General features: G+C 45.5%; 7 protein-coding genes across 7 annotated transcripts; 3 read left to right on the top strand and 4 right to left on the bottom strand.

The window, feature by feature from the left end:
- The first annotated feature begins 475 nt into the window (after positions 1-475).
- Positions 476-3,160, top strand: LOC128298400 (protein bric-a-brac 2-like). The gene is made up of 2 exons (XM_053034150.1): positions 476-1,753; positions 1,880-3,160. The coding sequence occupies exons 1-2, from the start codon at positions 476-478 to the stop codon at positions 3,158-3,160; spliced, it is 2,559 nt and encodes an 852-aa protein (XP_052890110.1).
- Positions 3,161-9,627: 6,467 nt separating this feature from the next.
- LOC128297236 (exportin-4-like) lies at positions 9,628-16,868 on the top strand. The gene is made up of 5 exons (XM_053032845.1): positions 9,628-10,191; positions 10,553-11,526; positions 11,627-13,148; positions 13,533-13,913; positions 13,984-16,868. Exons 1-5 carry the CDS (start codon positions 10,141-10,143, stop codon positions 14,455-14,457), a joined length of 3,402 nt encoding a protein of 1,133 aa, XP_052888805.1. The 5' UTR covers positions 9,628-10,140; the 3' UTR covers positions 14,458-16,868.
- Positions 16,869-16,988: 120 nt separating this feature from the next.
- On the bottom strand, positions 16,989-18,470 carry LOC128297747 (uncharacterized). The gene is made up of 3 exons (XM_053033439.1): positions 18,326-18,470; positions 18,027-18,186; positions 16,989-17,950 (listed from the first exon to the last, which is right to left on the bottom strand). The coding sequence occupies exons 1-3, from the start codon at positions 18,459-18,461 to the stop codon at positions 17,506-17,508; spliced, it is 741 nt and encodes a 246-aa protein (XP_052889399.1). The 5' UTR covers positions 18,462-18,470; the 3' UTR covers positions 16,989-17,505.
- A 284-nt stretch (positions 18,471-18,754) lies between these two features.
- LOC128310095 (mitochondrial-processing peptidase subunit beta) lies at positions 18,755-20,740 on the bottom strand. Its single transcript, XM_053046646.1, has 3 exons — positions 20,561-20,740; positions 19,182-20,396; positions 18,755-19,100 (listed from the first exon to the last, which is right to left on the bottom strand). Exons 1-3 carry the CDS (start codon positions 20,627-20,629, stop codon positions 18,960-18,962), a joined length of 1,425 nt encoding a protein of 474 aa, XP_052902606.1. The 5' UTR covers positions 20,630-20,740; the 3' UTR covers positions 18,755-18,959.
- Positions 20,741-20,943: 203 nt separating this feature from the next.
- On the bottom strand, positions 20,944-22,759 carry LOC128298081 (glycoprotein endo-alpha-1,2-mannosidase). Its single transcript, XM_053033813.1, has one exon. The coding sequence runs from the start codon at positions 22,757-22,759 to the stop codon at positions 21,299-21,301; it is 1,461 nt and encodes a 486-aa protein (XP_052889773.1). The 3' UTR covers positions 20,944-21,298.
- A 704-nt stretch (positions 22,760-23,463) lies between these two features.
- Positions 23,464-24,499, top strand: LOC128297082 (exosome complex component MTR3-like). The gene is made up of 2 exons (XM_053032644.1): positions 23,464-23,653; positions 23,716-24,499. Exons 1-2 carry the CDS (start codon positions 23,488-23,490, stop codon positions 24,474-24,476), a joined length of 927 nt encoding a protein of 308 aa, XP_052888604.1. The 5' UTR covers positions 23,464-23,487; the 3' UTR covers positions 24,477-24,499.
- Positions 24,500-24,524: 25 nt separating this feature from the next.
- LOC128297081 (splicing factor 3B subunit 5) lies at positions 24,525-24,906 on the bottom strand. Its single transcript, XM_053032643.1, has 2 exons — positions 24,890-24,906; positions 24,525-24,825 (listed from the first exon to the last, which is right to left on the bottom strand). The coding sequence occupies exon 2, from the start codon at positions 24,797-24,799 to the stop codon at positions 24,542-24,544; it is 258 nt and encodes an 85-aa protein (XP_052888603.1). The 5' UTR covers positions 24,800-24,825; positions 24,890-24,906; the 3' UTR covers positions 24,525-24,541.
- Between the last annotated feature and the right edge of the window lie 505 nt (positions 24,907-25,411).

Here is a 25,411-nt window from a genome sequence, read left to right as displayed (position 1 = left end):
CACATTCCGCTACGCGTGACTCAGTGCAGTTTCGTGAGGAATGGGTGAATGAAAATCCGTCACACGCTGTGGACGGGGGCGCAGCCTCGAGACGTCGAGAAAACCCGTAAACAACAACATGCTGTGGGGTGTCGTACCGTAGGAGGGTTGTTTTTTTGCGACGCAAATGTTGTTTTTGTTTGTTACCAGCACCGTCGATGGGTGATATGAATTTGGCAGTGTTATTGGTGGGTCCGGTGAGAGCTACACAGAGACATCTCAGTTTTGTTGCACAAACTATCAGCATAATGTTACGATTGGACGAATGTATGCTGTTCATTCTTCGCGCATAGCTAACCAATGTAATGTTTGCTTTTCTCTCCTGTTACCCTCTTTATAGAACGAATAACGGATAGCTTTGGGACGGAATAAGTCCTCCCGCATCTACACAGAGCTTAAGCAGCAGTACAGCGGACAACATACATCAGCCTTCAACATGGGTAGCAGCGAAGGACAAACGTACTGTCTGCGATGGAACAATCACAAATCGAACCTGGTGGAAATACTGGATGCGCTGATCAAGATGGAGTGTTACGTCGACTGTACGATCTACGTCGACGACCAGGTGCAGTTCAAGGCGCATCGCGTTGTGCTCGCCGCCAACTCGCCCTACTTCCAGACGATCCTGCAGGACGTCCCGATGGATCACTGTAGCATTCTGTTTCCGGGCGTGCAAGAGTTTGAGATGCGCGCCCTGCTGGAGTACATGTACACCGGTGAGGTGAACGTTACCCAAGCACAGATACCGCGCATCATGAAGATCGCGGAACAGCTGGAGGTGAAGGGCCTGTACGATATGGCCGACCTGAAGGGTCGTTTCAACAAAATGGTCGATGTAGATCATTTGATGCGCGATCGCGACCCGGCCACAACACTGCTTGCCAGCAACAACAACTACGGTAGCAAAGGGTCGTCAACGGCCGGTTCAGGAGCGGCGACAGCTTCGTCCTCTTCGTGGAAAGACACCCCGCCTACGAGTAGCAGCAGCGGTGGTGGTGGTGGTGGCGGCAGTAGTCACTACTCACACCACCAATATCAGCACCAGTCATCGCCAGTTATTTCGACCTCGACGAACATATCGATTGCGCAGAGCAGCAGCTCCTCGCCGCCGTACTCGTATAAATCGCCCTACTCCAGCCTATACTCGCGCAGTCCCGGTGCCGTAGAGCGTGATCGCGAACGGGAAGAACGCAGTCGCGATCGCTCCTCATCCTTCTCACACACGGCCACCTCTCCGCATCGCATCCAGTCCACGTCGGGTTCGTCGGTATCCTCGGTATCGGCACAGATCGCACTACAGTCACAAGGCGGCAACCATCAATCGTCCACACATCAGTCCAGCAGTTCCGTCAGTGCTAACTCCGCATCTGCGCAACCGTCGACAGCGGCGGCAGCCGCCGCACTTGCTGCCGGTTGGCCGGGGCTCGGTCAAACACAGCTCCACAGCATGCTCAGTTCGGCGTACGATTCCAGCACCGATATGAATCCGCTCAAGCGCAAGAAACTGCAATCCATGTCCAGTATGCTGCGTGACACTCCGATTCTGCGCAACGTGCTGGCACAGGCGAATCCGGCCGATTCCTCCCAAACAGCCGTTGGAGGTGTTCCGGCTGGTGCAGCAGCCACAGTGGCCACGATACAGACGATCCAAGGCAGCATGAAGTCCGATCCCGATCGACCCAGCAGTCATCACTCCAATGGCAGTGGTTATAAGGTAGGCACTTCTTAGACTCTCTTCTGAGACTTGAAAAGTACTTCTGCAAGATCTTGATGATGCTTGTGTTAATAACAATTTAGCAAACCAATAACTTATCTGTATCCTTTTGCTTCGTTCCTCCAGTCAATCAAGGAACCATCCCATTCGCCATACGCGGACAAATCCTTCGATGATGAGCTGCTGGACTCGCCGCACAATTTCAGCGGCGATGCTCGGTTGGCTTCGTACGTGCCACATCAGCAACAGAAACCGGAATGGAAGCGCTACAAGCAGTACACCCGCACGGACATTCTGAACGCGATCGAGTGCGTGCGCAAGGGCATGAGTGCGTTGCAGGCGTCGCGCAAGTTTGGTGTCCCGTCCCGCACCCTCTACGATAAGGTGAAGAAACTGGGCATTACCACCGGGCGGCCCATTAACAGGGCGCTTAAACGATCGCCCAGCTCAAGCGGCAGTCCGGCGTCGTTTCCGTACGGGTTAAGCGGTGCGAGTCACATGTTCGGTCCGGGCGGTGGTGCACCGGGCGGTTCACATCCGGGCGACCATCATCAGCAGATGCCATCACAGTCGCAGCAGCAAGACGATGACGCATCGGTGGCTGCGGCTGCTGCGGCAGCGGCTGCCATGGCGCACCATGACGCCGGTCGCATGATTAAGCTGGAGCACGGTAGTCACCACGGATTGCCACCTACGATCCCGCATCCTGCCGCTGCCCTGCTCGATCCTTCCTTTCTGCAGCAAGCGCTGGAAGCCCGCGGCGGAGACATTGCTGGCCGTGAGGCACTGCACGCGATGGCCTTTGCCGCGGCGGCTCATGCGGCCGTTAATGGGATGAGTACGTCCCCGGGCACGCACGGCACTGCACGATCGCCCAGCCCAAGCGTGCTGATGAAGTACATGCGCTCGGTTTCGATGAGCTCACCCGAGGACGATCGGCACCATCCGGCGCAACAGCAGCGAGAGCGAGAGCGAGAACGGGATCTGGCCGAGGGTCATCCTCATCGGGATGGCCATCACCATAATGGGTCCGATCCGGTTTACGCCAGGCGCGATCATCCGATGGAACAGGACTCGATCGACGATGCAGGCAGTGACTGTGGGGAACGACCACCGAGTGGTCCGGGTCCGGTAGAGGGACAGGAGGACCACGTGGAGGATCTTTCCATGGGCCCGAAGCGTGACTCGGAGGAGCGGGGTCCTTCGGTATCGCCACCTCCGTCGTCCGTTGTACGGGCCCCGCCGCAACGATCGCGATCACCTTCACCACAACCGGCCCCACCCTCCATACCACCCCAGCAGCAGGGTGTCATCGTGCCAGCACCCGGTAAGTTAAAGGAAGACTACAACATCCCCATCAAGCGGGAAATCATCGCCGACAGTAACGCACCGTCAGAATCGTCGTAGAGCGCATTAGCATTTAGCTGCAAGGTGGCCCTCGATCAAAACGCATCAGGCGCACGGAACGCTCGTACTACTACTATTACTACTAACACCTAATACCTATTACTATCACCACTGTGAAGCATAGACAAAACGCTAGGGAAAACGAAACGGGTAACGAAGTTCACTGAGTTTTTTTTTAAACCATTAATCCACTAGGGGGAGTACATTAAGATTAGTTGACGAATATTTGTTGAACCCACCATGTTTACATTTATCAACGGCAAGCGGTCCGATTCAGCACCGAATCACAACCGTCTCCTATTATTCCTTTAGTGGGGTTTAATGCCACTTAGGGGCACCACCCGAACTGGAAGTTAAGCACAAGGTCCATAATGTGTCTTCTCGGCAAGAAGAACGCGCGCGCGTTGCAACATAAGTTACCTTAACGACGTCATCGAACCGAACCCACCAATTTGTTTTATACGCCGCCTAGCGCACACCCGCAATTGTAGAAGTATTTAACTGTTTGTTGTATCCTTCTTCGTTTTTAAATATGTTTAACGTATCTTAACACCTTAACCAGACACAGACACACCGCCGGCAGACGATGGCTGGAACCCATTTATGGTGGGAAGCATAGAACAATTACTAATTAGTGCACCGTTTAGAAGTGCAGCATACGTAAGTAACGCTTGCAGAAACACCATCAATTCATTCGAAACAGAATCTCTCTCTCCCTAACTTCGTAAGCATTCTCTTCGTTGATTAAATAAATAATCGAGAATCTATAGACTGAAATGAGTACTCATCATCAAAACCAACTACCCACCCACCAACCAAAAACACACGAAAAAAAAAATCAACCAGACATTCGATACTGGTCTCAAGTGTAAATGAACTCTTAACCACAGATGATGCGTCTGTACGTCTATGTCGAAAGTGTGCGCTTTTCTTCGAACGCTAGGCTCACAAATGGAAGTGCAATAGAAGAAGCATCGAAAGGACGCTAATCCCTTTTCGCTGCCTTTTGTTATGTTAGCTAGGTTTGCAACATCTTAGATGAGTTGTTTCTTTATACTACACTTGCATAAGGAATCGCCTCTCTGCCAATCCTATACGCAACTGTGGAGAGTAGTAGTTTACCCTTAAATCCCTAATTGCTTTCCTTTTCCAAACGTCCTTTTTGATAAGTTGCATGCGTGAAAGGAGGAGCAAAAAAAAAACAATTAAAGATCATAAATCTATCCGGGCTCTAAAGTCTGTACACCATCGTTTCTTAAACTTGGTAGTAATCTTCGCACTACAACCTCCAGCGGTACGGGTTTGAGTATTGCTTAAGCTCTGCTCGCGGTATCTAAAACGAAGACTAAAACTAAAATGCATCTTTTCCTTACCTGAAAATAAAAAAAGAAGAAAAAAAAAACAAATGAACGATTAGAACGATTTGCGGAGAACGTTGGTATCACCAAAACATGTACTATTAGTTCTACATTTTGCTCTAGTTTGCGTTAAGTGCTGATATACACTATTTCCTAGGTTTACATACATGAGCGCACGGTGCAATGTGCGTGCGGCCTTTCGTCACTAACTGATTAGCTTTGTAATGTTTAGTTGTAAAGTCGCATAACCGCAACACCATTGTACGGTTGCTTGCTTCTATCTGGCAAACAAGATTGCACCAGAATGCAGCATGATTCTACCATCGAGTGCCTATAATTAATGATGATTCCTATACGCTAGTAGAGCGCGGAGTGAAGGTGAAACGAATGAAGCAAAAGAACGCGTAACGCTAAAACACGGTTCCTGCATTTTATTTTTATGTTGTTTCGTGTCTCTGTTTTGGGCGCCAAGGCGCACACAATTTATACCATTTATACCAATATGACTATGAACCTAATTAGGCTGTACCTATTGTTTACGCTAAGTGGAAATGTTCTTCATCAAATATTTTCCTATTAGTGTTAGTTACCGGAAGGGTGCGTTAGAACGTTAGACGTACGTTAGAATTTAAATGTATTAGATGCCGCAACGGGGCACACATTTTGCCGATTGCAGTAAAAAAAAAAGGTAGATATTTCTTTTGCTCTTTCTTCAAATGAAGCCATATCTTACCGATTGGATGTCAAAGTGAACAAAACAAAAACTAAAAACCAAGCAAATCAAACTATAGATATAGACGCAGTAATAGTAGTGACAATGATAAACAAATGTGTATAATACACGGAACAGTTTTGGTTTTCTTATCGCATCATATTAGAGAACGGTGTTAGTTGAGCGTAATTGTAAAACTAGTGTAACGTAGTACATAACAGTAGTAAAACGCTTGGTGTAACATGCTAAAAAGAGTTGACAAATGAAGAAGAAAAATTAAGAAGCGAAAAAAATGGGAAAACAATTGAAACATAAAAAAACAATGCCATATAAATATACACACACACACATGCAACTATGTTTAATGCCTACTAATAATCATGTAATGCTAGTATATGATATCGTAACGAAGGGGCGCGACCACAAAATCAAACGAAGCTAGAGAAAAAGAAAGGCAAAGGCAAGACGGGATAAGAAAACTTTATGCTAGTACTATTAAAGGGTACCATTTTTTGATAAGGATAATTATTGAAAAGACTGATTAAGGATCCTGTTTGTTGTTACTAGACATGGGCTTTAACGTGCAGGCGTAACACGCGAGCGATAAAGAGTGAAAAGCGGGTCTTAAGACACACCGTTGCGCGGTATGCAGGTAGAGAGTTGCAAAAAAAAAGCGTAAAACCCCGTCCCTTTCCGAAGTTACCGGTGTTCGATCTGCGTGCAGTATCCCTTTAACACCCCCTCCACACACACACCCATCATCCCGTTACGTTGCGCGCAAATACGAAAGACTGAGTTTACTATTATACTGATGATGCTTCGGTTACGAACGCTACACGGGATACATCCGGCCCAGAGACCAAGAACACCTGTAGCTTGTATTTATTTTGTTTAGGTTTTTTGTTTTACCATTTTCCCGTTTCTCTGTTGTAATTAAAAACTTGCCTTTAAATAGTTTTCCCTGTTCTATTTTTGTTTGCTTTAGTGCAGTTGGACTGTTTCGCAGGCCAATATTTATAGCGCGGTGGTTAATAGGGCTTTGGAGGAAGTTGTGACGGATGCTACTATCCTTTTGAACGTATGTGTGTGTGTGATTGTGAATGTATGTATGGATGTGCCTGTGTGAGTGTGTACGTGTGTCCGTTGTTTAATTCTCAAGTTAAAGTGCTGGGGCGATGCAATATCCTCATTGTAGTAAACAAAACAAAAAAACTGGAACTCTCGGCTTCACTCGTCGCGAAATTACAAGGACATCCTCCAGTATTTGCTAGGCCACAGTTCGTCTCGCAGAGTTGTAAAGTTGTATGTAGTTTAGGTGCCCCCCTCGGCGATCCCGTAAGCCTTTGTAATCCAAATTAAGTTTGTGAAATAGTCATTGAATTATTAGCGGCAAGCAGTCGAGCCGATCGTACAGCGCAAAACGCAGCTGCTGACGTGAGATCGTGTGCACGCAAACAGCGCTCGTTAGTAAAATGTTATACAAAGGGATGCATGTCATGTAATCCACGGTACGTGCGAGAACTCTTACAATTAGATCTGGTTCTGATTGCGGTATGATACGGGGGTTTTTGGTATGGATCCGTAAACAAAAACTATAGATGTTGTTTTTAACTAGTGCAAAACATAACGCAATCGTGTGAATAAGAATAGGAAATGGAGAAACCGAAACAGCATGAAACAGTATGCAGGATGTTACAGTGTAAAAAAAAACGAGCGGGTTGGGAACGATGCAGCACGTTCATGGAATGTTGCACACACAACCACAATTAAATCGATATCAAGCATTTAAAAATACAAAAGAATATGAGCATGAAAATAAATAAAAACTTTGTAGAAACATTACATACCGCGTGAGTGTTTGTATTTTTCGTTTATGCAATGAAAGAACAAATATTGTTTGGTTTGTTATTTTCTAAATGGTATCCTTCATCATTTTTTTACTTGTTGCACTCAAAATTCCCTCGTCCTATGTTCCGAGAAGTGTATCTTTGATCATCAGCTCAGCAACCGAATCTCAATTATCTGGTTATCTCTTGAGCATCTAGTTGTTGTTAGGCTCCGGTGGTTCATGTCATGAGATTGATACCGGACGACCCAGCCCGTGAAGTCTTTTTAGGTCGTCCCGATAAACAGAGGGGGCGCGGTAGGCCGAAATTGAGATAGGCCGGGATACTGGATCCCTGGACAGGATTTATTGATAGAGGACTCCTGCAGCAGGCTAAGATCGCGATGCGTTTGTAACGTCGGATAAGTAAGTAAGTAAGTTCTCTGGTTGATCAAAGCTCTCGCCTCCAATCCTCAAACCAACTCCGTGTTTAGTTCGTTCGAAGGAATCTGGGCTTAATTAGACAAATTGCCCACGACTTCTCGGAACGTATCTGGAGCGTTGTTCAGTTGTCTGATCGCCCTCACAATTTGTCAAACTTCGGCAAGTACCGAAGATCCTCTTTTATGTGCCAAGAGGATGTACCGTCATTCTAATTCCATGACCCATATGCTCGATCTCTACCTTATTTTGTTATTCTCCCGCGGCCGTCTCAGCACCATCACAATTTCTACCATCCATTCAGTTCACTTGTTCGCTGAACAATGACAATCATCAACGTCACATGCTAAGTGATGGTGGATCAACACCAAGGAGATGTGCTAGTTTGTCTACTCTTCAACCTAGTGCTAGAGCGGCATCTTCACAAAAGACAATAGTATTCAATATTTCAATGTTTCTTCCTACAACCTGAAGAAACTTCTCTACCCAAAATATCTCTTGTGACGAAAGAGGCTGAGACTGTTAAAATTTATATGTGTTTGTAAGAACAAAGATGGACCCTCTAGAATCAAGAACTCTACGAGCTGAACTTACTATGGTTTCGTCAGACTCTGATGGCCTGGTCACGGCATAAGAATGACTACGGACAACCCAACACGAAAAATCCCTACAGGACGATCGCATGGATTGATGAGACGAATGGAAACTAAGATGGGGTGATGGAGTTGATCCGTCCCGGAAAAAGATCGGGATAATAGATTGACTTTCGGCGCTCGATTGAAAGCCGTTTCACAGATCGGTAAGGATCGCGAAGCGGACGTAGCGCCGGAAAAGCAAGTAAGTTAACATAAGAATACTGTACTTAGTTCGCTAGCTACTCAAATATGAACCAGAGATGATTATCAGCGGTGTATTAGATCGAACGCCGAGGCAAGGCACCATGGGATCGCCAATCGACAAAAACACAGATCAAATTAAAATAACGTTGGATCTTCTCCTGTTCCTAAACCTAACATAACTCTTCTTTTGTACACTAGGATTATCGAAAGATTCCCTTTTGCTAATACTCACTTGTTAGGTTCTTAAACATTCATATGCGTCGGCATATTCTCCATTTTGAACGATACACTATCTTCTGCAGCACCTTTACAATCTGAAAGTAAGTGAAATCAAAATAACTTCTTTATTGAATGAAAAGCGTACATTGTTACTCAAATGCATACCGATATCATTTTATTATTCTTTTCCGGCACTGCGGTACGGTTACCATTGTTTCGCTTGGCGTAAGTCCAGAGCAGGGTTATCTTGGAACGGCACCAACATTCTATGATCTACACCCGCACTTGTATCACACTATCACGAGCACTCTGCTGTCTTTTATCCTAGTTTGTTCTATTCCGATTTGCCTGATTAAGCAAGAGACTTTACAAAGACATATTACTCAACGCGTAGGTAATAACTGCACTGGGGAAATGAGTACTTTATCGAAACACTACACAAAATCACTACACAAAATCACTGCATAAACACCGCGTGGGTATGTTTGTTGATCGAGTTTTTTCAGTGTTTTCGCCCCTTCCTCAAGCTGTATATAGGCATTTCGCCAGCTTGAATTTTTTGTTCATAGAGCAACTGTGGAAGATGCATTTGTGGGATTTGTGAACGAAACAAAAATATTGTAGGAAAAATAAAACTATGCTCTCAAATTCTCGAATCATTCCCGTATTTTGAAAGGATTTCGTGTGATTCTCAACCAGCTGCTGAATGTTTGATCTATTAACCTTGCGCTGAATGCAACGCTGTGTGTCACCGGGCTGGTCAAGGGTTATTTGACAGTGGAGAGCAAATCCATCGACATCCTTCAAAAACTTTTTCCTGTACTACCTACAACGTTTAATGGAAATGAGTTAATTATGGTCTAGAATAAAAAAGCACTAATTGTTCGTACACACAACTCATTTCGTTAATAACTTCCACTTGTACTTCTCTGTTTACTGTGTTGTTTAGGTTTGGTTGCTGTGTTGCTCAAACGTCAAACTTCGTGGCGCAATGTTGCTACCGCGAATGGTTGTGGTGCAGCCTTTCCGTAACCCATTTTGGATAAAATCAACACCTGCCGGTTGGTGAAATCTGTGACGAAGTGAGAAAATATAAACATTTGCTATGTGAATTGGCTTCCTGCAGGCTGCGTGAAGCATTCATTTGCTAGTAAAAAGCGCAATCGTCCGGGAACGCGTAAACTCCCGGGTGGGGGTTTCGAAGCAACAGTCGCGCAATTCGGGGTGTGCGTACACGAACGCAGGCACCACAGTTTTTTCGTCTTTGTCGTGATCGACCGAAGACAATTTTTCGAGGCTATTTTCCGTTGTTGATTTCGCGTGAAAAGTCACGCACGATTGAAAAGCGCTTTGGATTACTGTTTCCAACCGTCCACGAAGGTACCCGAGGTGTGTGAAAAAGTGATATAGCCACGGTGGTGAAGGAATTTGCCTGAGTGAATTGTATGAACAAAAAGTCTCGGCGACGACCAACCATCGCGGGAGGATCTTCGGGAGGAACACACATACACACACAAATCCATCGTATCGTATGATAGAATCCTCGCCCAAATCTTGATGCAAAGTGGAAAATCACTGCAGCAACGATGGATGAAACATATCTGAAGAATCTCGAAACGGCGGCCCATATTATTATGGTAGGTGGAAAATGTGTATTGAAATCCTCGAGTAATCGTCGATAGGGAGAGGAGGAGATGAAAAACAAAGGAACACCCGAGGACCTTGGAATGCGTGCGCGGTGCGTGTTGTTATGGGGTCTGCTCGGCGCAAAGAAAATCGATAGTTCGTTGTTTTGCTTGCTCCGCCCAGCGCACATCCCAATCCAAGAATCCTTTGCGTTTTCGCAAGCAAACATTTCTTTGTTTTGATTGCATCTCTTTTCAGCCAGTGACTGTTTACATTATGATTCTTCCAGCCACAGCCGCTAGCGTAGTACGTAGTAATAATTTTCCATGTTTTCATTTTTTGTTTCTCCTCCCCCGCTGGTGCATGTCATAGGCCCCGCCGAATTCCATCACAAACCAGCAGCGCCAGGAATCGGAGCAAATTTTTACCAGCTTCAGAAAAACGAAAACCCCGTACGCGCTGTGTCAGACGATCCTGGAAAAGTCGTCCGTTGATTTAGTACTATTTGAAGCGGCCGATGTGCTGAAGAAAACGGTCGTGGGAGAGTGGAAATTTATTGCCGAACAGGACCGGGCTTCATTGCGTCAGTATCTGCTAAACTACGTCATCCAGCGGGATGTGCCGGTGTTCATACGCGACAAGCTGCTGCAGGTGGTGGCCATCATGATCAAGCGCGCCAGCCTGGAAGATCACGGTGCGGAACGAGGTCAGATTTTGGAAGAAACAAAGAAGATGCTGACATCGGGTGAGCTGAAGCAACAGATTCTTAGCTGCAGCATTATGTTGGCCATTTTGGAAGAATACTGCAACATCGTTCGGTCGGATGATACCGGGCTGAATACGCTAGAGCACTTCAAAGCGAAGAAGCAGTTCGAAGATTCGGATCTGCTGAAAACGTTCTGCATGACACTGCAGGCCATGGTAGCCATCGTGAATAGCTTCGATACGTCCAACAGCATGCAGATGTACCTTTTCAAGCAGTTGCTCACTGTGATGGAAACTGTACTGACCTGGGGCTTTCTGCTGCCCAACCTGAGGAATGTGCGTGTGCGTCACTCGCTGTCCAAGAGCATTATTGACACGTCGGAAACGGTAACGAAGGCGCTGCACGCTCCGCCACTTCGTCTGCAGGCCCAATGGAAGAGCGTCATCTTTGATCCGAAAGTGTTGGAAGTGTTCTTTCACACTTACTGGAAGCTGCGCGAAATAGACGATTTGCAACCGAAAGCGCTCACGTGTATCTTGCAGCTTTCCACCCTGCGAGGGCCTATCATAACGGAAAACATCGACGAAAGTATGTCCTATCTGGCGAACTACTTGACGCACTTTCTATCGTTAATGACCAAGTAAGAATAGTTAGGTTTTATAATTAAAAGAGTGGAGTCGCTCGGATTAATAGAGACTATTGTTGATCATATTCTTTCCCAATTCTCTGTTCCATTTTAGCATCGAAATTAAAGACAAGGAAGCGTACAGTTTTTCGCTGATTCTTCGCAAACTGTTCCAGTTTTTGCCCACGGACATGCTGAAGATGTTGCCCAATTCCCTTTTGGATGCGTCCATGCAGCAATGCTTCACGCTGACGATGAAATTTTTTGAACAGTCTGCAGCGGAAGAATCGGTAGCACCGGATGAAGCCCTCTACGTTGATGCGCTGAGCAATATGCTCGGCATATGGTTGTCGTTTTTCGACGACAAACGAAACCACCCGTTCGACCCGATACTTCCCTACATAATGCAAATGTTCGAGAAGTACGTCCAGTGCCATCTGGCTCCACCGCAGGGCATACGCGGGGCAACGGGCCGGGACGGAGAAGGAGGTGAGAATGAAATTACCGAACTGGAGGAATCGGATCGAGAGCGGTTTAAGGAGCAGCTGACCGTTATGGGTTTCTTCGGACGACAAATTCTGCAACATTCCCTCGGTTTGTTGGCGAAACTGTTGGAAGATCGCACGCGAAAGCTCGGCACCCATCTGCATATGCTGCACGCCTCGCAATCGCTTTCCATTTCCGATGGGGTAAATTTAGAGAACCTGTTCGAAGATCTGCACTGGCTGCTGTTGATCAGCGGGCACGTGATTGCGATGGAATCGGTCGGTGAAACGCCCACGATCCCGGAGCCCATTTTAACATTCAGCAAGCAACAGGTTGAGTCGGGTGCAACGGATGTGACGAACAGCTTGAAGCTGTTAGCTTCGCCGAACCAGGATATTCAGGAAATACCGAATGCCGAATCGAACGTGGACCCCGTCATTCGGCTGATGGCGGCCGGATTTCGGTTGTGCGAGCTGGAAAAGACCGCCATCGAGGTGCGCATGTATCAGTTCCTAAGTCCCGAGCTGAGTGCCACTACGATGTGGTTTTTACGGCACTGGTGCAGTACCTACGTAATGTCCGCCTACGAACCGTCCGCAAATCATATCTTCTCGAACGCGTTCGGCGTCGGTACGGCCGGTGCACTTTGGGTGATTAACTATCTGCTGAATAAGATCTGCCTCAACGCGCAAAACCTTCGAGCGGAACCGGCCGTAATGGAGGAAACGATCGAGCTGCTGCTTGCGTTGCAACGGAACCGCTACCGTGCACAAACCATATTCAACTCGGAATACTTTCGATCGATATGCGACTTGAAGGGCTTCGAGCTTCCGATGGCGGTTAAGCGCAAGCTGCTTCGGGGCTTCGTTACGATCGGGGGCAGTATAGAGGGGGAGGAAATACGCAGCGAGTACATTATGCGCATTGTGCAGGGGACGAAGGAGAAGTTTAACTTGTTGCAGACTACGCTGCAGCAGCACGCACATCTACATCAGAGCGAACAGTTTAAGCAGAAGGTGATCGAGGTTCTGGAGGAAACGATCGGTTGCGTGGAGGGTGCGTTTGACAATCTGATCCTGATACTGTTCAACGAAATTGAGCCTATCTGTAAGCAGCTCAGCACGTTCATGTCTGTGTACAGGAATGAAACGGTAAGTAGTGATGGTTCAAGTGGTTTAACATAACACAGTGATGCCAAACTCATTGCCACAAGCCAATCTGAATTTAATTAGACTTGACTTCAAACTGAACTTGATGTACTCACAGTACCGATTGTTTCGGGTCTTTATAGACCAAACATAAGCGTTCAACGTACTGAACTCAGCAGGACGAATCTTTGATCTGAATGAATTATTCTGAATCTTTACACCAAAGATTAATGAATTCTCATTCAGATTTAGATTTAGAAAGATTCATGAATGAGGATTTAAGATTCATAAATCGTTGCGAATCGTGCCTAGAATGACTCCTCACTAAAGCTTCATTAAGCAGAAAACTAATCACTATTCGACTTTCTGGTCATTGTCTATTCTTAGGTTATTTTGGAGCTTGTACTGGAGCTGTTGAACGAACTGGAACGATCGGCGGAAGTGAAGGAAGTACGGGCTGCGCTGCATCAGTACAGTATGGACGTGATCGGTGTGTACGTTAAGAACAACAGCAATCGTATTTCGCTCGATCCCACCAACAACGAGCGGGATCCGCAGGATTTGATTCTTATTTTGAAGCTTATTCACGGGATCAGTGCGAGCCGTGTGGCAAATGATGAGGAAACGCAGCAACAATCGTCGGACGTTTGTATCTTCGGACTAACGAACATCGTACCGCTGATTACGACCGATTTGATCCGATACCCGGAGTTATGCTATCAGTACTACATCACTATTACGTCTTTTGTCGATTCGAAGCCTCATGTGGTAAGTAGCGAGTTGCGAGCGATTCATAGATTGCGAAAAGAGACTAATTCGGTTGCATTTCCGTTTGCAGGTACCAGCGTTACATCCCGACTTCCTAAAGCAACTTGTCGCCTCAGTCGAGCTTGGGCTAACCTCGTTCACGTCCGAGGTGGAGCTGAAGTGTGTCGAGTTTATCGAGGCATTTGCCCAGGTCGTCCGGCTGCATAATAATAATGAATCGCTCGTCTCGCAGCTACTGCAATCCTTCCTAAAGCTGATGATGGACATGACGATCGGTCAGAAGATCGACTGGAATAACACGAGTGACTGGTACAAAGCAATGTACACCGTGATCTGTTGCTTTCCGCAAACGTTTAAGGATATGATACAAAGCTTCCTGCAGGAGCACGTGGACAGCAGCACCGATAAGGCGAAGGAGATGATCGGCGAGAGCTTGGTGCGCTTGAATCAGATAGAGTTTATAAACCTGCGCTTGATGAAGGTAAGGTTTGTCGACTGGTATGATCGTTTCGTTTCGCTGGTAAGTCTTATGTATAAGAAGTAGGTAAGCATCTGTTACATTCTATGAGACAGATTGTGAACATATTGTTCGATAGAGAATGTATAATGCACCTACATGTGGCTAATAAAATGCCACGCTAATAGAAGAGGGAAGTGTAACACCAATCTTACCGTGTGCGGGGAATGGAAGATCAAAGTTAAACGCCCTGATAAATTGTTCTGTTTGCGTTGAGGATTTGAATGATAAGGCAAACCATATTTTACTTCGTCGTTCGTCGCTTGATTTGATGAGTTTTATTTATCTCACAGACTGTACAGTTCCTTTCGTCTTTGTATGTGAACTTTAGAACGATTGCGCATCTCTGGCTCGGGGTAGGGATAAGACCGTGAGTAAGAAACGAAATTTTAGCGATGGTGTTTAACGAGCAACTAGTCCGTGATGGTGTGCGCTGAAATGACAAAAGATTCGTTGGAATCCATACGAAGATATATACAAATTACTAGATAGTGGAACAATACTTAACAAAAGGATAGCTAGGGGCTTTCTACAATTGTACGGCGCCGGGTCTTGCTTACAAAATGCGGGACAAAAAGAGATCGATGCATGCGATCAAACGTGATCAGAGAAGGGCATTGTTATTTGGCAAAACAAAAAATCTACACAACACGGTGATACGGTAGTTTTAAAGTGAAAATCGCACTTGTGCACTACATTTCATTTTAAGTTAGATAGAGCGTAGAATGTATTTCGAAATCTGCACGTTTTTTCTGCAAATACGACGCACACAACAGTATCACCCTATGTGAAGGGGTTTCGCGAGAAGAGCTAAACAACAAACCTTAGACAGTTATTTACGATTGCGAACAGATAGATTAGATGCGTTAGAGCGGCACTCTTTTTCTGATGCTCGTGTTTTTTCTTCCCGTACCTATAACTATTTATCGTGTTTGAGAAAAGAAAAAAAAAATGCAATATACTGTTAGAGCGTTCCGGTTAACTGAAAAAAAGGGGTACGCGATGGTGTCGATACGCGAAAATTTGTTTGCCTCCTCTCCCTCAATCTGTGTGGCGCTGTAGATAAGTATATGCAACAAGATGCACTCGTTTTCATAAAGAGAGGGGAAAAACACTGAAGTGTAACACTCTTGCAAAGAATTACTGAGTGCAACGTGTTTGATGGGTATCGAGAGCGTGTTCAGTTACGTCGTTATGCGTCCTTTTTTTTACACATATGTTCCCCAGACAGAGCCGCGTAAGAACACTAAAAGGATAAGGAGAGCATAAGGCGAAAAACTTAGTTAGCGCGAGATTTGGTAATTCAATGAATGTGCCGAGCTTTGTCTCTGTGTGATATTCGATTATGATAGAACCGAGCAGAGAAGGATACCACGGATGATCTACACAGATATACACACAGCCATACTTATTTGTGCGACCCAGCATCGGTAACGAACTGGTAGATGATCATTTCCTTTCCCGAGTTGTAGCTATAGCTAGATTTGATAATGATAATGAAGTATTTTGGATGGTTTAGCGCCTCTATGCTGCGAGTGATAAACGATTCTAGTAAAGCCCGACGAAATGCTTTGAACGCACGAACGAAATGTGGTGAGTTCTGTGGAGATGGTATCAGGGAACAAGTGTTTGTTTTGTGTTTTGTTTTTTGGCTGCCAATGCGCGTTATTATGTGTTGTTTTAAGAAGTGGAAGAGATTTAAAAAAGGGAAGAATGGTTCGTTTATGTATTGTGTGCGTTTTAAAGGCACGGCGTGGATTATGTTGATCGTTAGGACTTTTGTTATTTTGCTGGATCTCGGAATCAGCATGTAACGATGGGAAGTACCCAATATGAATGACTATGTAAAGATAAATCAAATCTGTGCTACACAAATTACTGTACGAAGCTGTTGTATGCAGGGTAATTAAAAGCAAACAAAAAAATATACCCACACACACACACACAAATGCAAACGAAAACATCAAAAACTAATCAACTCTTTCAAATGCATTTGTCGAATAAACCAGCTAATACTACTGAATGTACTACACAGCTAGTAAAAAATAAAAAAAAGCTCGCACACGCAAAAGGGTAAAGAAAAACAACCCAAGAACGGGTTGAGTACAAATTACAATACACTTAACACACGCTACTACGGAGCAGAGTACTAAAACAGCGCACCACGCTTGTGTATAAGGTAACAATCTGAGCATTCATGGATCATGGATCATTCATGAACCATGATCACGATCATGATTACTTCTCAAAACAATATGTATGCAAAACAAAAGGGGGTCGGTTTCGTTCCGTCTATGAACGGGAACGTGGACTGGCGGTAGTATCAGCTACGATTTTGGGAAATTTTTAAACTTCGATACGCTCAGCTTCTGCAGGCAAGAGCAAAAAACTGAGGATTGTGAGAATAAAGTTTACCGATTGGGCTATACAGATCAATAACAAAGCTAACCGAACGTGCACGTTTATGCCATGATTGCAGCGAGAAAGATGGGAAAGAAATCAATCATACAGACGGACGAAGTTTAAAAGCAAACAACATACGTTTTATTTTTGCCCTTTGTAATCGTTATATCTTGTAGACAGTTGTACCTGGTTGCTTCCGTGGTATTCGAATAGCGAATAAGTAAGTAAGGTATAAGCGCTGCACCGAAGCTTTGTTCGAACATCGTTTTCCGTTTTCGCTACACTTACATCGGCTGAAAACAATAGGCTGAAACGATGGGTTGAGCATTCTATCATGAGCGTGTGTATTGCTAATACATAACATAACATACTAAAATTATTCTACACTAATTCGTTTCACCGCATATGCGATAGCCAGCAAGAGAGAGCATTTTTGATTCAGTGCTTCGGGTTGGAAAGAAATCGCTTTTCCACCTCCTCCAAAGCAACTCTTTCGTTCTTAAGACCCATTTATGTAATATAAATTAATTAATGCATGTTTGCTTTCGAAACATGTGCATCATATTGCAGCTTTGTCTTGTATTGCGTACGGAGCGTTACTACTTTCAGTGAACCTGTCCGATTTTAAAGTACGTAAACGGATCTCCGTTTCTTTACCGTCCCGCGGGCCGTTCATAAGGATGAATACACCAGATTGGTGACGGCGGTTTGGATGGCATTCAGTCGGCTGGCCGGTAGATTCGCTTCGTCGATTCGCAGTGCCAATGCTTCAAACAGCAATTGCGTGCTGCTACGGCGAATGTGAGAATTTGCTTCAATTTGCATAGCTTCTGCTGCCGACCGTATGATTTTGATGCATTCCGATTCGATGAGATCTAGCTGACGCTTTCGACTACCACTGCCAGTACCGCTGGCCAGCTCGTGTGCTACTGTCGCAAGATTACGGGCATCGGCTGGTGCGAATCGTTCGCTTGACACTATTCCCGAACCACAATCTACAGCGACCGTTACGGTGGCATCATCGCGCACGAACTGTCGCGTTAGCGGATGCTCACACTTGATGTCGACATATCTTTCCTCAGAGAGATACACATTGTCCAGGAAGTTGTTTGTAGAACTACAATGGAAAGCACACAAATTAGCAGAATGTCGGGAATACGAAAGTAACTAAACGGCTTGATTGGATTACGTACAGTGAGGCTTTGTTATAGCCCTGGAGAAATGTCAAGCTGTCGAAGTATTGCCATTTCTTAGGTTGCTCTTCATCCGATGTTCCTCTTGCGGATTGTTCCACTCGGCTCAGCTTGATGAATTTGTCCCGCAAACTCTTCCACCGACGTTTGCATACTTCCACTAAAAGCAAACGAGTGTTACCAGAGCGACGGTCATGATGTTTTGGCAATGTTGCAACAAAATTCGGCCACAAAGCTTTAGCATGTTGCAAGTTGCACAAGTGAACACAAACTTACGGAACACAGGAAGGATATTTTACCTGAGCTGTCTAGTTCATACGCGATCTGCTGCCAGAGTCGTTCCTTGTCGTTTTTTCGTCTGTAGTTCACATTTTTCACATTGTACAGGACCTCATTTGCTCGAACTTTTGCAATTAGTTGGTCTTCGAAGGTCATTTTTGGGGCTATTTTGTAAACACTGTAAACATTTCTCTATTTGTGTTCTAGCTGTCATCTGCGATGTTACCAGCTGACAGCTGTTTTGCGTAATAGACGATGTTATTTTGCACCTGTCGTCGGAATGCGATGTTTGGAGCTGTTTGGTTGCGAAATTCAAGAACCAGCCAATTATCCAAAACGGTAGAGCCCGTTCTGGGAAACCATAGCGAGATACTACCATGTCTTATTTGAGATTCCTTAATCGGCATGTTTAGTACGTTAAAAAATGAAACTAATTAAGATTTTCGTTTATCCAATGTTTAATTTAGTGGTTTTTCGTTTGGGCTATCTGTACAATCAAAGGAACGAATTGAAAACATTCTAGTACGGCTGATATTTGGACGCTGTGGAAAACATTTTCCAACCGGATTGCGGTGTTGAACACCACATTTTGTTGACGTTTGGTTTTTGTTCCATATATCGCCAAATGTGGTGGATTGATTTCACGAAATCATCCTACAGGCGGGTCCAATACATGGAAGAACGGATGCGCATATAATCAGGCAGGTTTTCAACCGGTCCGACGGCAGCAACAGCTGGGCAACGGTCGAAAATGTACTTCATGGCTACATCACGCACATTCTGGGCAGTAACGCTCTGTGAGGCCGATAAGAATGAAGAAAGAATGTTAATTATACCGTGAACATTCCTAAATTACGATTCACAAGAATCATTTACCTCAATTCTTTGCTCCAGCTCGTGCAGTGGAATGCGGCGATTGTAGCAAAGCATTTGGCGGCCAATATCCTCACAGATAGGCGTAGTGCCGTCCAGCTGCAACAGCATGTTCGTCTTCAGCAAGTTCTTGGCCCGTTCGACTTCTCCTTCCGTTACCATCGTGCAGAGGCGCATCCATTCGTTCTGCACATTGAACAGCATGTCTTCGCACTTGAGCGGATCACACACGAAATATATGCCCCACAGACCGGTATCCTTGTAGCAGGTGTTGAATGACTGGAAGCTATGGCACAGCCCATCAGTTGCCGAGGCAACGGCCAACTTGGATGCATTGTTAGCACCGCCACCCTGCGAGCGATCCCACGCGCCAATCAGCGTGTTGGCCACCATCAGTGGCACATTGTCCTGATCGGTCCATCCGCAACCCTCGACTGCGATCGCAACATGAGCGAGCGGTAGGGAATCATCGCGCACACGCACTTCCGATCCAGTAAAGCGGCACGGAGCCAATGCTGCTGCCTTGGTATCTACGGCGGAGCTCACCTTGCCCAGGCTCTGTTCGGCCAACCGCACCAGCTCATCGTGGCGAACTCCACCGGCCGCAGCCAGCACGATACGTGGTGCCTTGTAGTGCGAATCGATGTATTGCTGCAGGTCCGACTTGCCGATGGATTGGATGTTCTTGGTCGGTCCCAGGATGGTGTTGCCGAGAGGTGTGGCCTGATATGCGGTCGCGTGCAGATGATCAAACACTACCTCTTGAAGGTTGCTTTCGACCTCCTGCATCTCCCGCAGGATTACTCCACGTTCGCGTTCGATCTCCGCTTCGCCGAGCTTCGAGTTCTGAATAATGTCGGACAAAATCTCGACGGCATTCGACAGATCCTTGGAAAGGCATTTGGCATAGAACACTGTCTGTTCGCGGGATGTGTATGCATTTAGGTGGGCACCCATGTTTTCCACCTCCAGTTCCAGATCGGTCTGAGAACGTTTAGCCGTACCCTTGAACGCCATGTGTTCCAGGAAGTGTGCCACGCCATTGTTGCTGTTATCCTCGTACCGTGAGCCAGCATCAATCCACAGACCAACGGTGGCCGTCTGTGAACCAGAGTCTTCGCTAGCCACACGCAGTCCACTGCCGAGAGTTGTAACCTCCGTCGGTGGAACATTGACCAGAGCGGCACGGAATTCGGCAGCATTCGAAACTTTGTTGCGCTGAAATGAATCACAACAGGTTATTTATACACTCTTCCAGTTAGTTTTCGATCGCGCAAATACTCGCTGATGGGTTTAATAAATACGCAATTTTAATTGCATCACTATTAGTCAACACCCGGAAACTGTTCCTCAGCGTCGATTATATATGAGAATGTTCTTACCCGCAGCAGTAGCTGATGACAGCGGCTGTACGCCCGCAAGCCAGCTGAAATTTTCAACAGCGAGGCCATCGTTTTTTAGCGGAAATCGTACAGTTGATTGGGAAGGGAGGCCTCAAATGTGAAACGATGGAAAACCTGCTATTCTTTTGCTCGTTCTGAGCCGCTCTGCAGGTAAGTGCAAAATTCTTCTATTTACATAATCTATAGATGTCAAGTGCGATGTTACCAGCTGACAGCAGATGTGTACGACAGGCGATGTTATTTCAAATCCGTTTGCTCCAAGCGATGATTTTCGATTTAGGATTACGGTTTAAATTGCGGTTGAGCCAAGGAGGTTTCTTTTAAAACCTAATCAATACGATTTTATTGAGAACTTTGAAAAATATATGTACACTCTACACACCTTCTACAATCCTTGTTTGGCAAAATATAGTTTCAACTATTTAACAAACTACCTTAGCGTGTGTCTGCATGTCCAGGCAAAGGAGCAGACAGCATCCTAACTTTGGCATTGAATTTGGTATCAGCTGTTGAGCACTTAAACAGTGGATATCTGTGGTACAACGGGGTTTGAAATACACGACAATCATCTCTACTATTGCTATCCCTCACCTAGGGGCCGGGGAGCATAATCTAATGGACCGAGATGCATGGCTAACTATCCTAACGAGATCTATCAAATCGTAGCATACTATTCTATAGATCCGTCATGTAAGATCAACGAAATACTTCCGACACCTAACAAATAGTGCTGTTAATGAAATCGTAACAATTCAACGTGAGTTCCGTTTTCTTGTTTAACTTGATGTTGTTCAGCTTGTACTTGATGTATTCTTCCACCCAGGACTGCGTCAGATCGAGATACTTTTCCGGTGGTCCTGGTAAATAGTCACGGAAGCCGAACACCGGAATGGCGGCCTCTATCTGCGTGCCATCGACCCAGTTATTGTAGCTGTTGATGGTGATGATTTGTAGATTGTTCTTGAGCGATGTGCGCCACCCGACGTCGAAGTATTGACCGTTCGACCGGTAGCGTTTGATGTTGGTTATACCGTGGTTCTGGTTCACGTTACGATGATACTTTCGGCGATCGTAGAAACCAGGCCCAATTGTGGGCACAAACAGTAGCCGATAGCTGTCGGCAAACTTTTTCAGCTGGTTCCAATTTTTCCAGGTGGCCGCATAGTTGGCTCCGTTGCTCGGAAGGTACGTGTAGAATCCGTCAAAGCCTGCCCGCCGGATCATGGACTTGTGGTCCTTCGAGGTGATATGTGCCAGTAGCACAGCGTCATAGTTTGATCCCCGGATGGTGAGTATTCCGTTGCGGCTAAGCAGTCGTTTCCATTCCGGGTCCGTGATGCGATACGCTTTGCGTATGTAGAACAGTGGCATTTCGAGCTTCTTTGACAGGACATTGTAGTAGCTTAGTGTGCTAGTTGTACCAGCCGGACCTTTGCCAAATCCATCGATAAAATACTTTATGTTGCTCCGCATACTTTCAATAGTTCTGTCCGTGTAGTCGAGAATTTCGATCGCTATCTTCAGATCATACTGATCCGCCACTTTGAAGATCGTGCGCAACAAGTACTCGGAGAAGTTGGGCTGCCATCCGAGGATCACCGTGCCGATGCCACAGTTTTGTATCTCGTTAAACTGTTCCCGTATGATTGATTCGCTCGCGTTGTATAATCTTCGCTTTGGATAGAACGCCGTATTGATGACCGGTTCATCGTTCGGTTTAAAGGACACGGAATTATTTTCGTAAATCCGCGCTATCAATCGATCGCTGGATGGATGTGTTGGACGTGGCTTGTACCATGCGACCGTACCGTGATAGAAGATTTGTATGTTACGATTTAGAGGGAAGGTTCGATTGCGATGTTCCGATGGCGGTCCCGTTGCGGTGTGTGGATTATTATTGCCTACCAGCCGTTTGATTTTGTCCCGAATTATGCGTGCCTTCACTTGGTGCTCATTGTACTTCTCCGGTATGATCGTTTGGCTGCGTCGCAGTTCGTACGATACGACATTCTGGTAGCCATCGTTCGGTAACGACAGTGGGGCCACTTCCTTTTCCGGTGTGCTGATTGTTGTGTAGAGACAGAATATGAGCAGCAGGAACGACGTTACACCGATCAGACAGACGAGCAGCTTCATCGATTTGATGCTGCTCAGTTTGTGGATTCCTAAAACGGCCATTTTCGATGGCGTTCGATTGCGCGGGGATGCGTTTCACTTGCTGGAGCAACCCGATGTGTACATTTCGCACAAAAAACTGGAGGGAAAAGATGAAAATCGAGATAACGCAGTCGGAGAGGAGTAGCTGTAGTTGTTTCTGTGATGGAAGCACTGACAACCGTCTGAACAGGATAGGACGGAAATGGAAAATAATGAAGGATATACAGAAGCAAATGCGCATGTGCCTCCGCTGGACACAGTATCCTTTCCGGCAAAAGCGCGAGAGCAGGAAAAGAGATTTCGACGCTTGGAAAAGCAAATGAAATGAAATAGCTATAAATTTGTTTGTAAACAAATTAATTATGTACTACTGGAGAGCTGGGAAATTGTTGCTCTCTGTAAATTGCAGTGTAAAAACTCGCTTTTCGTTGCGTGGTTTATGTTTTCTAGGATAGCTTTAGTTGGGAATGCTGGGATTCGGAAAATAAATTAAATTTTATCTATTAATGTTGGGGCTCTTTGTACCCAAACGACATTGGTTTTGTGGTTTCCTGTTCTATTGTTTGTTCGCCAATGCTTTTTGTTGTGATTTTGAATTGATTAACTTCAAATGTATACCGCGAGATGGCGCTAGCGCGTGAAGTGTCATATCAGATGTTGCAGGGGAAAGAACAATTTGAAAACAAAACAATTGTGATCGAGAACCAAAGCACGTTTTGTTGTTTTTTTGTTGGAGAAGCACTTTCACAATGCCGCAAGATACGAAAAGAATTAATGGACCGGAAGTTTCCACACCGCATCGGATATATTGCAAAGCTAGTGCACCGAAAGCGTTCGAAGAACGATTGAGTGAGGCGTTCGAAAAAGATGGAACACGCAAAGATGGTCGCCGGCTGCTGGAAAACCGCAAGTATTGTACGTACCAACAAATTTGCATCGTTAATATGGATAATCGTAATGTAAGGTTTACATTTTAGATACAAAAATCGGCGTAGTTTCAACGGCGAAGGGATCAGCGTACGTGGAGCTGGGTAATACCAAAGTCATAGTATCCGTGTTCGATCCACGAGAAATACCGAAGCAGAACAAATTCAATCAGCTGGGAGAACTGTACTGTGACTTTAAGTACTCTCCTTTTGCCTCGGTGGTGAGGAAATCTCCACAAACAGATGCACGTGAACGCAGTATGGCAACGGCGTTAACGAGCGCTCTCAACCCATCCGTTTGTCGGCATTTGTTCCCTAATCTGCAGATAGATGTGTTTGCGAACGTGCTGGAAGACGATGGGTCGGCGCTAGCCGTTGCAATAACAGCTTCCGGATTAGCACTTGGCGATGCATGCATTCCGATGTTCGATATAGTGACGGCTGCAACGGCCGGCATCCTAGGAAACCGTATTCTCGTCGACCCTACGGCAGAGGAAGAAGCCTTGTGTATGGATGGGTACACCGAAAATAATCATGGTTTGGTGATGATAGCAAAGCTTCCAACGCTGGATCAGGTATCGGAGATACGGCAGTACGGGAATGTGGATGTCGAAATGTTGTGGCAAACGTGTAAACAACTTAACACGAACTGCGGCGATTTGGTTCCGATCGTACAACACCTACTGGTGAGCAAAGTTAAGACACACCTTCGAGAGCTTGAGATAGAGAGTGACGATGAAAGCGAACCTGTCGAAGACAAGGAGGACACAGCCGGCAGTGCCCTTCCCGTCAGTTCGGGTGCAGATAAATGATGTAAACCAAGAGAATAAAATCAACACACGAACCTTGTATTACTTGCGTTCAATTACATTTATTATTAGTCTTCCGTCTTTTCCGGAGGCGGGCCGCACGGTTGAAGCATCTTTTCCATGATGTTGAAACGGATTCTAGCCTTTGATTCATTCTCGGCGACCGCAAAATAGCTCAGCATATCGTAATGTCCGAGGTAGCTGGCCAGCGAGTCACGGTGCTGGTTTGTTAGCCATTCGTACTTGGTAGTGTCCGCATGTCCCGTACCGATGTATTTGCTTTGCAGATGTTCCAGCTGGCTGTGGATGTTGTACCGGTCGCCCATCGTTGTGCTAGCAGGAAGTTTTCAGCCTTTTTGCTAAAGAAATCGTGAATATTTCACAACAAGCCGCGTTTGTTTACGCTTGTCTTCTACCTTTTTGTGAGCAGCGTTGTGTTGTTTTGTTTGTTGTCAGATATATGACATTTCAAAGCATCAGCAGCGCTATTGGTGGACGGTAGCGAAAGCTTGTCAAGCACAGTGGGAAGTTCTCTGGCATAAAATAGGCATAAAGCTGGCATAATTCAAATTTCGTCTACTAAAATTGAAATGCAATCAGTAGTAATAAATTAGTAATATTGAGTAATATTAGTTATACTATAAGCACTATAGCATGTGAATAAGTAAAGGTAAAGTTTTTAAGGCATGTTTGTCCGTTTTGGTTTTTTTTTATCATGATCTAGATTCCACCTCTTAACTTTATTATTTTCACCTCTAAAAAAGCACGATGTTGACAAAAAAGTGTAAAAAAAAACATTCAAGGAAACACAGTAACAAAAAAAAAAACAATGAATGATGATGCAGCATCCAATTCCGAATACAACTTGAACTTGTGTGAAGGAAAGTTGTTTGCACAGATGGTTTATGAAAATATGCGAAATGAATAGTTTGTTTGAT

The sequence above is a fragment of the Anopheles moucheti genome, chromosome 2 (assembly GCF_943734755.1).
Source record: "Anopheles moucheti chromosome 2, idAnoMoucSN_F20_07, whole genome shotgun sequence".
NCBI classification, from domain to species: Eukaryota; Metazoa; Arthropoda; class Insecta; order Diptera; family Culicidae; genus Anopheles; species Anopheles moucheti.
This window is presented reverse-complemented; position numbering and strand designations above follow the sequence as displayed.

Bases quoted from the DNA above. Each gene is read 5' to 3' on its own strand.
- LOC128298400 (XM_053034150.1), top strand. From the start codon at position 476: ATGGGTAGCAGCGAAGGACAAACGTACTGTCTGCGATGGAACAATCAC. The intron at 1,754-1,879 runs GTAGGCACTTCT...TCGTTCCTCCAG, and splicing joins CCAATGGCAGTGGTTATAAG to TCAATCAAGGAACCATCCCA.
- LOC128297236 (XM_053032845.1), top strand. From the start codon at position 10,141: ATGGATGAAACATATCTGAAGAATCTCGAAACGGCGGCCCATATTATT. The intron at 11,527-11,626 runs GTAAGAATAGTT...GTTCCATTTTAG, and splicing joins TTTCTATCGTTAATGACCAA to CATCGAAATTAAAGACAAGG. The intron at 13,914-13,983 runs GTAAGTAGCGAG...TTCCGTTTGCAG, and splicing joins TCGATTCGAAGCCTCATGTG to GTACCAGCGTTACATCCCGA.
- LOC128297747 (XM_053033439.1), bottom strand. From the start codon at position 18,461: ATGACCTTCGAAGACCAACTAATTGCAAAAGTTCGAGCAAATGAGGTC. The intron at 18,187-18,325 runs GTAAAATATCCT...GTTTGCTTTTAG, and splicing joins GTATGAACTAGACAGCTCAG to TGGAAGTATGCAAACGTCGG. The intron at 17,951-18,026 runs GTACGTAATCCA...TTTCCATTGTAG, and splicing joins GGCTATAACAAAGCCTCACT to TTCTACAAACAACTTCCTGG.
- LOC128310095 (XM_053046646.1), bottom strand. From the start codon at position 20,629: ATGGCCTCGCTGTTGAAAATTTCAGCTGGCTTGCGGGCGTACAGCCGC. The intron at 20,397-20,560 runs GTAAGAACATTC...GATTCATTTCAG, and splicing joins GTCATCAGCTACTGCTGCGG to CGCAACAAAGTTTCGAATGC. The intron at 19,101-19,181 runs GTAAATGATTCT...TCGGCCTCACAG, and splicing joins AGCTGGAGCAAAGAATTGAG to AGCGTTACTGCCCAGAATGT.
- LOC128298081 (XM_053033813.1), bottom strand. From the start codon at position 22,759: ATGGCCGTTTTAGGAATCCACAAACTGAGCAGCATCAAATCGATGAAG.
- LOC128297082 (XM_053032644.1), top strand. From the start codon at position 23,488: ATGCCGCAAGATACGAAAAGAATTAATGGACCGGAAGTTTCCACACCG. The intron at 23,654-23,715 runs GTACGTACCAAC...TTTACATTTTAG, and splicing joins GCTGGAAAACCGCAAGTATT to ATACAAAAATCGGCGTAGTT.
- LOC128297081 (XM_053032643.1), bottom strand. From the start codon at position 24,799: ATGGGCGACCGGTACAACATCCACAGCCAGCTGGAACATCTGCAAAGC.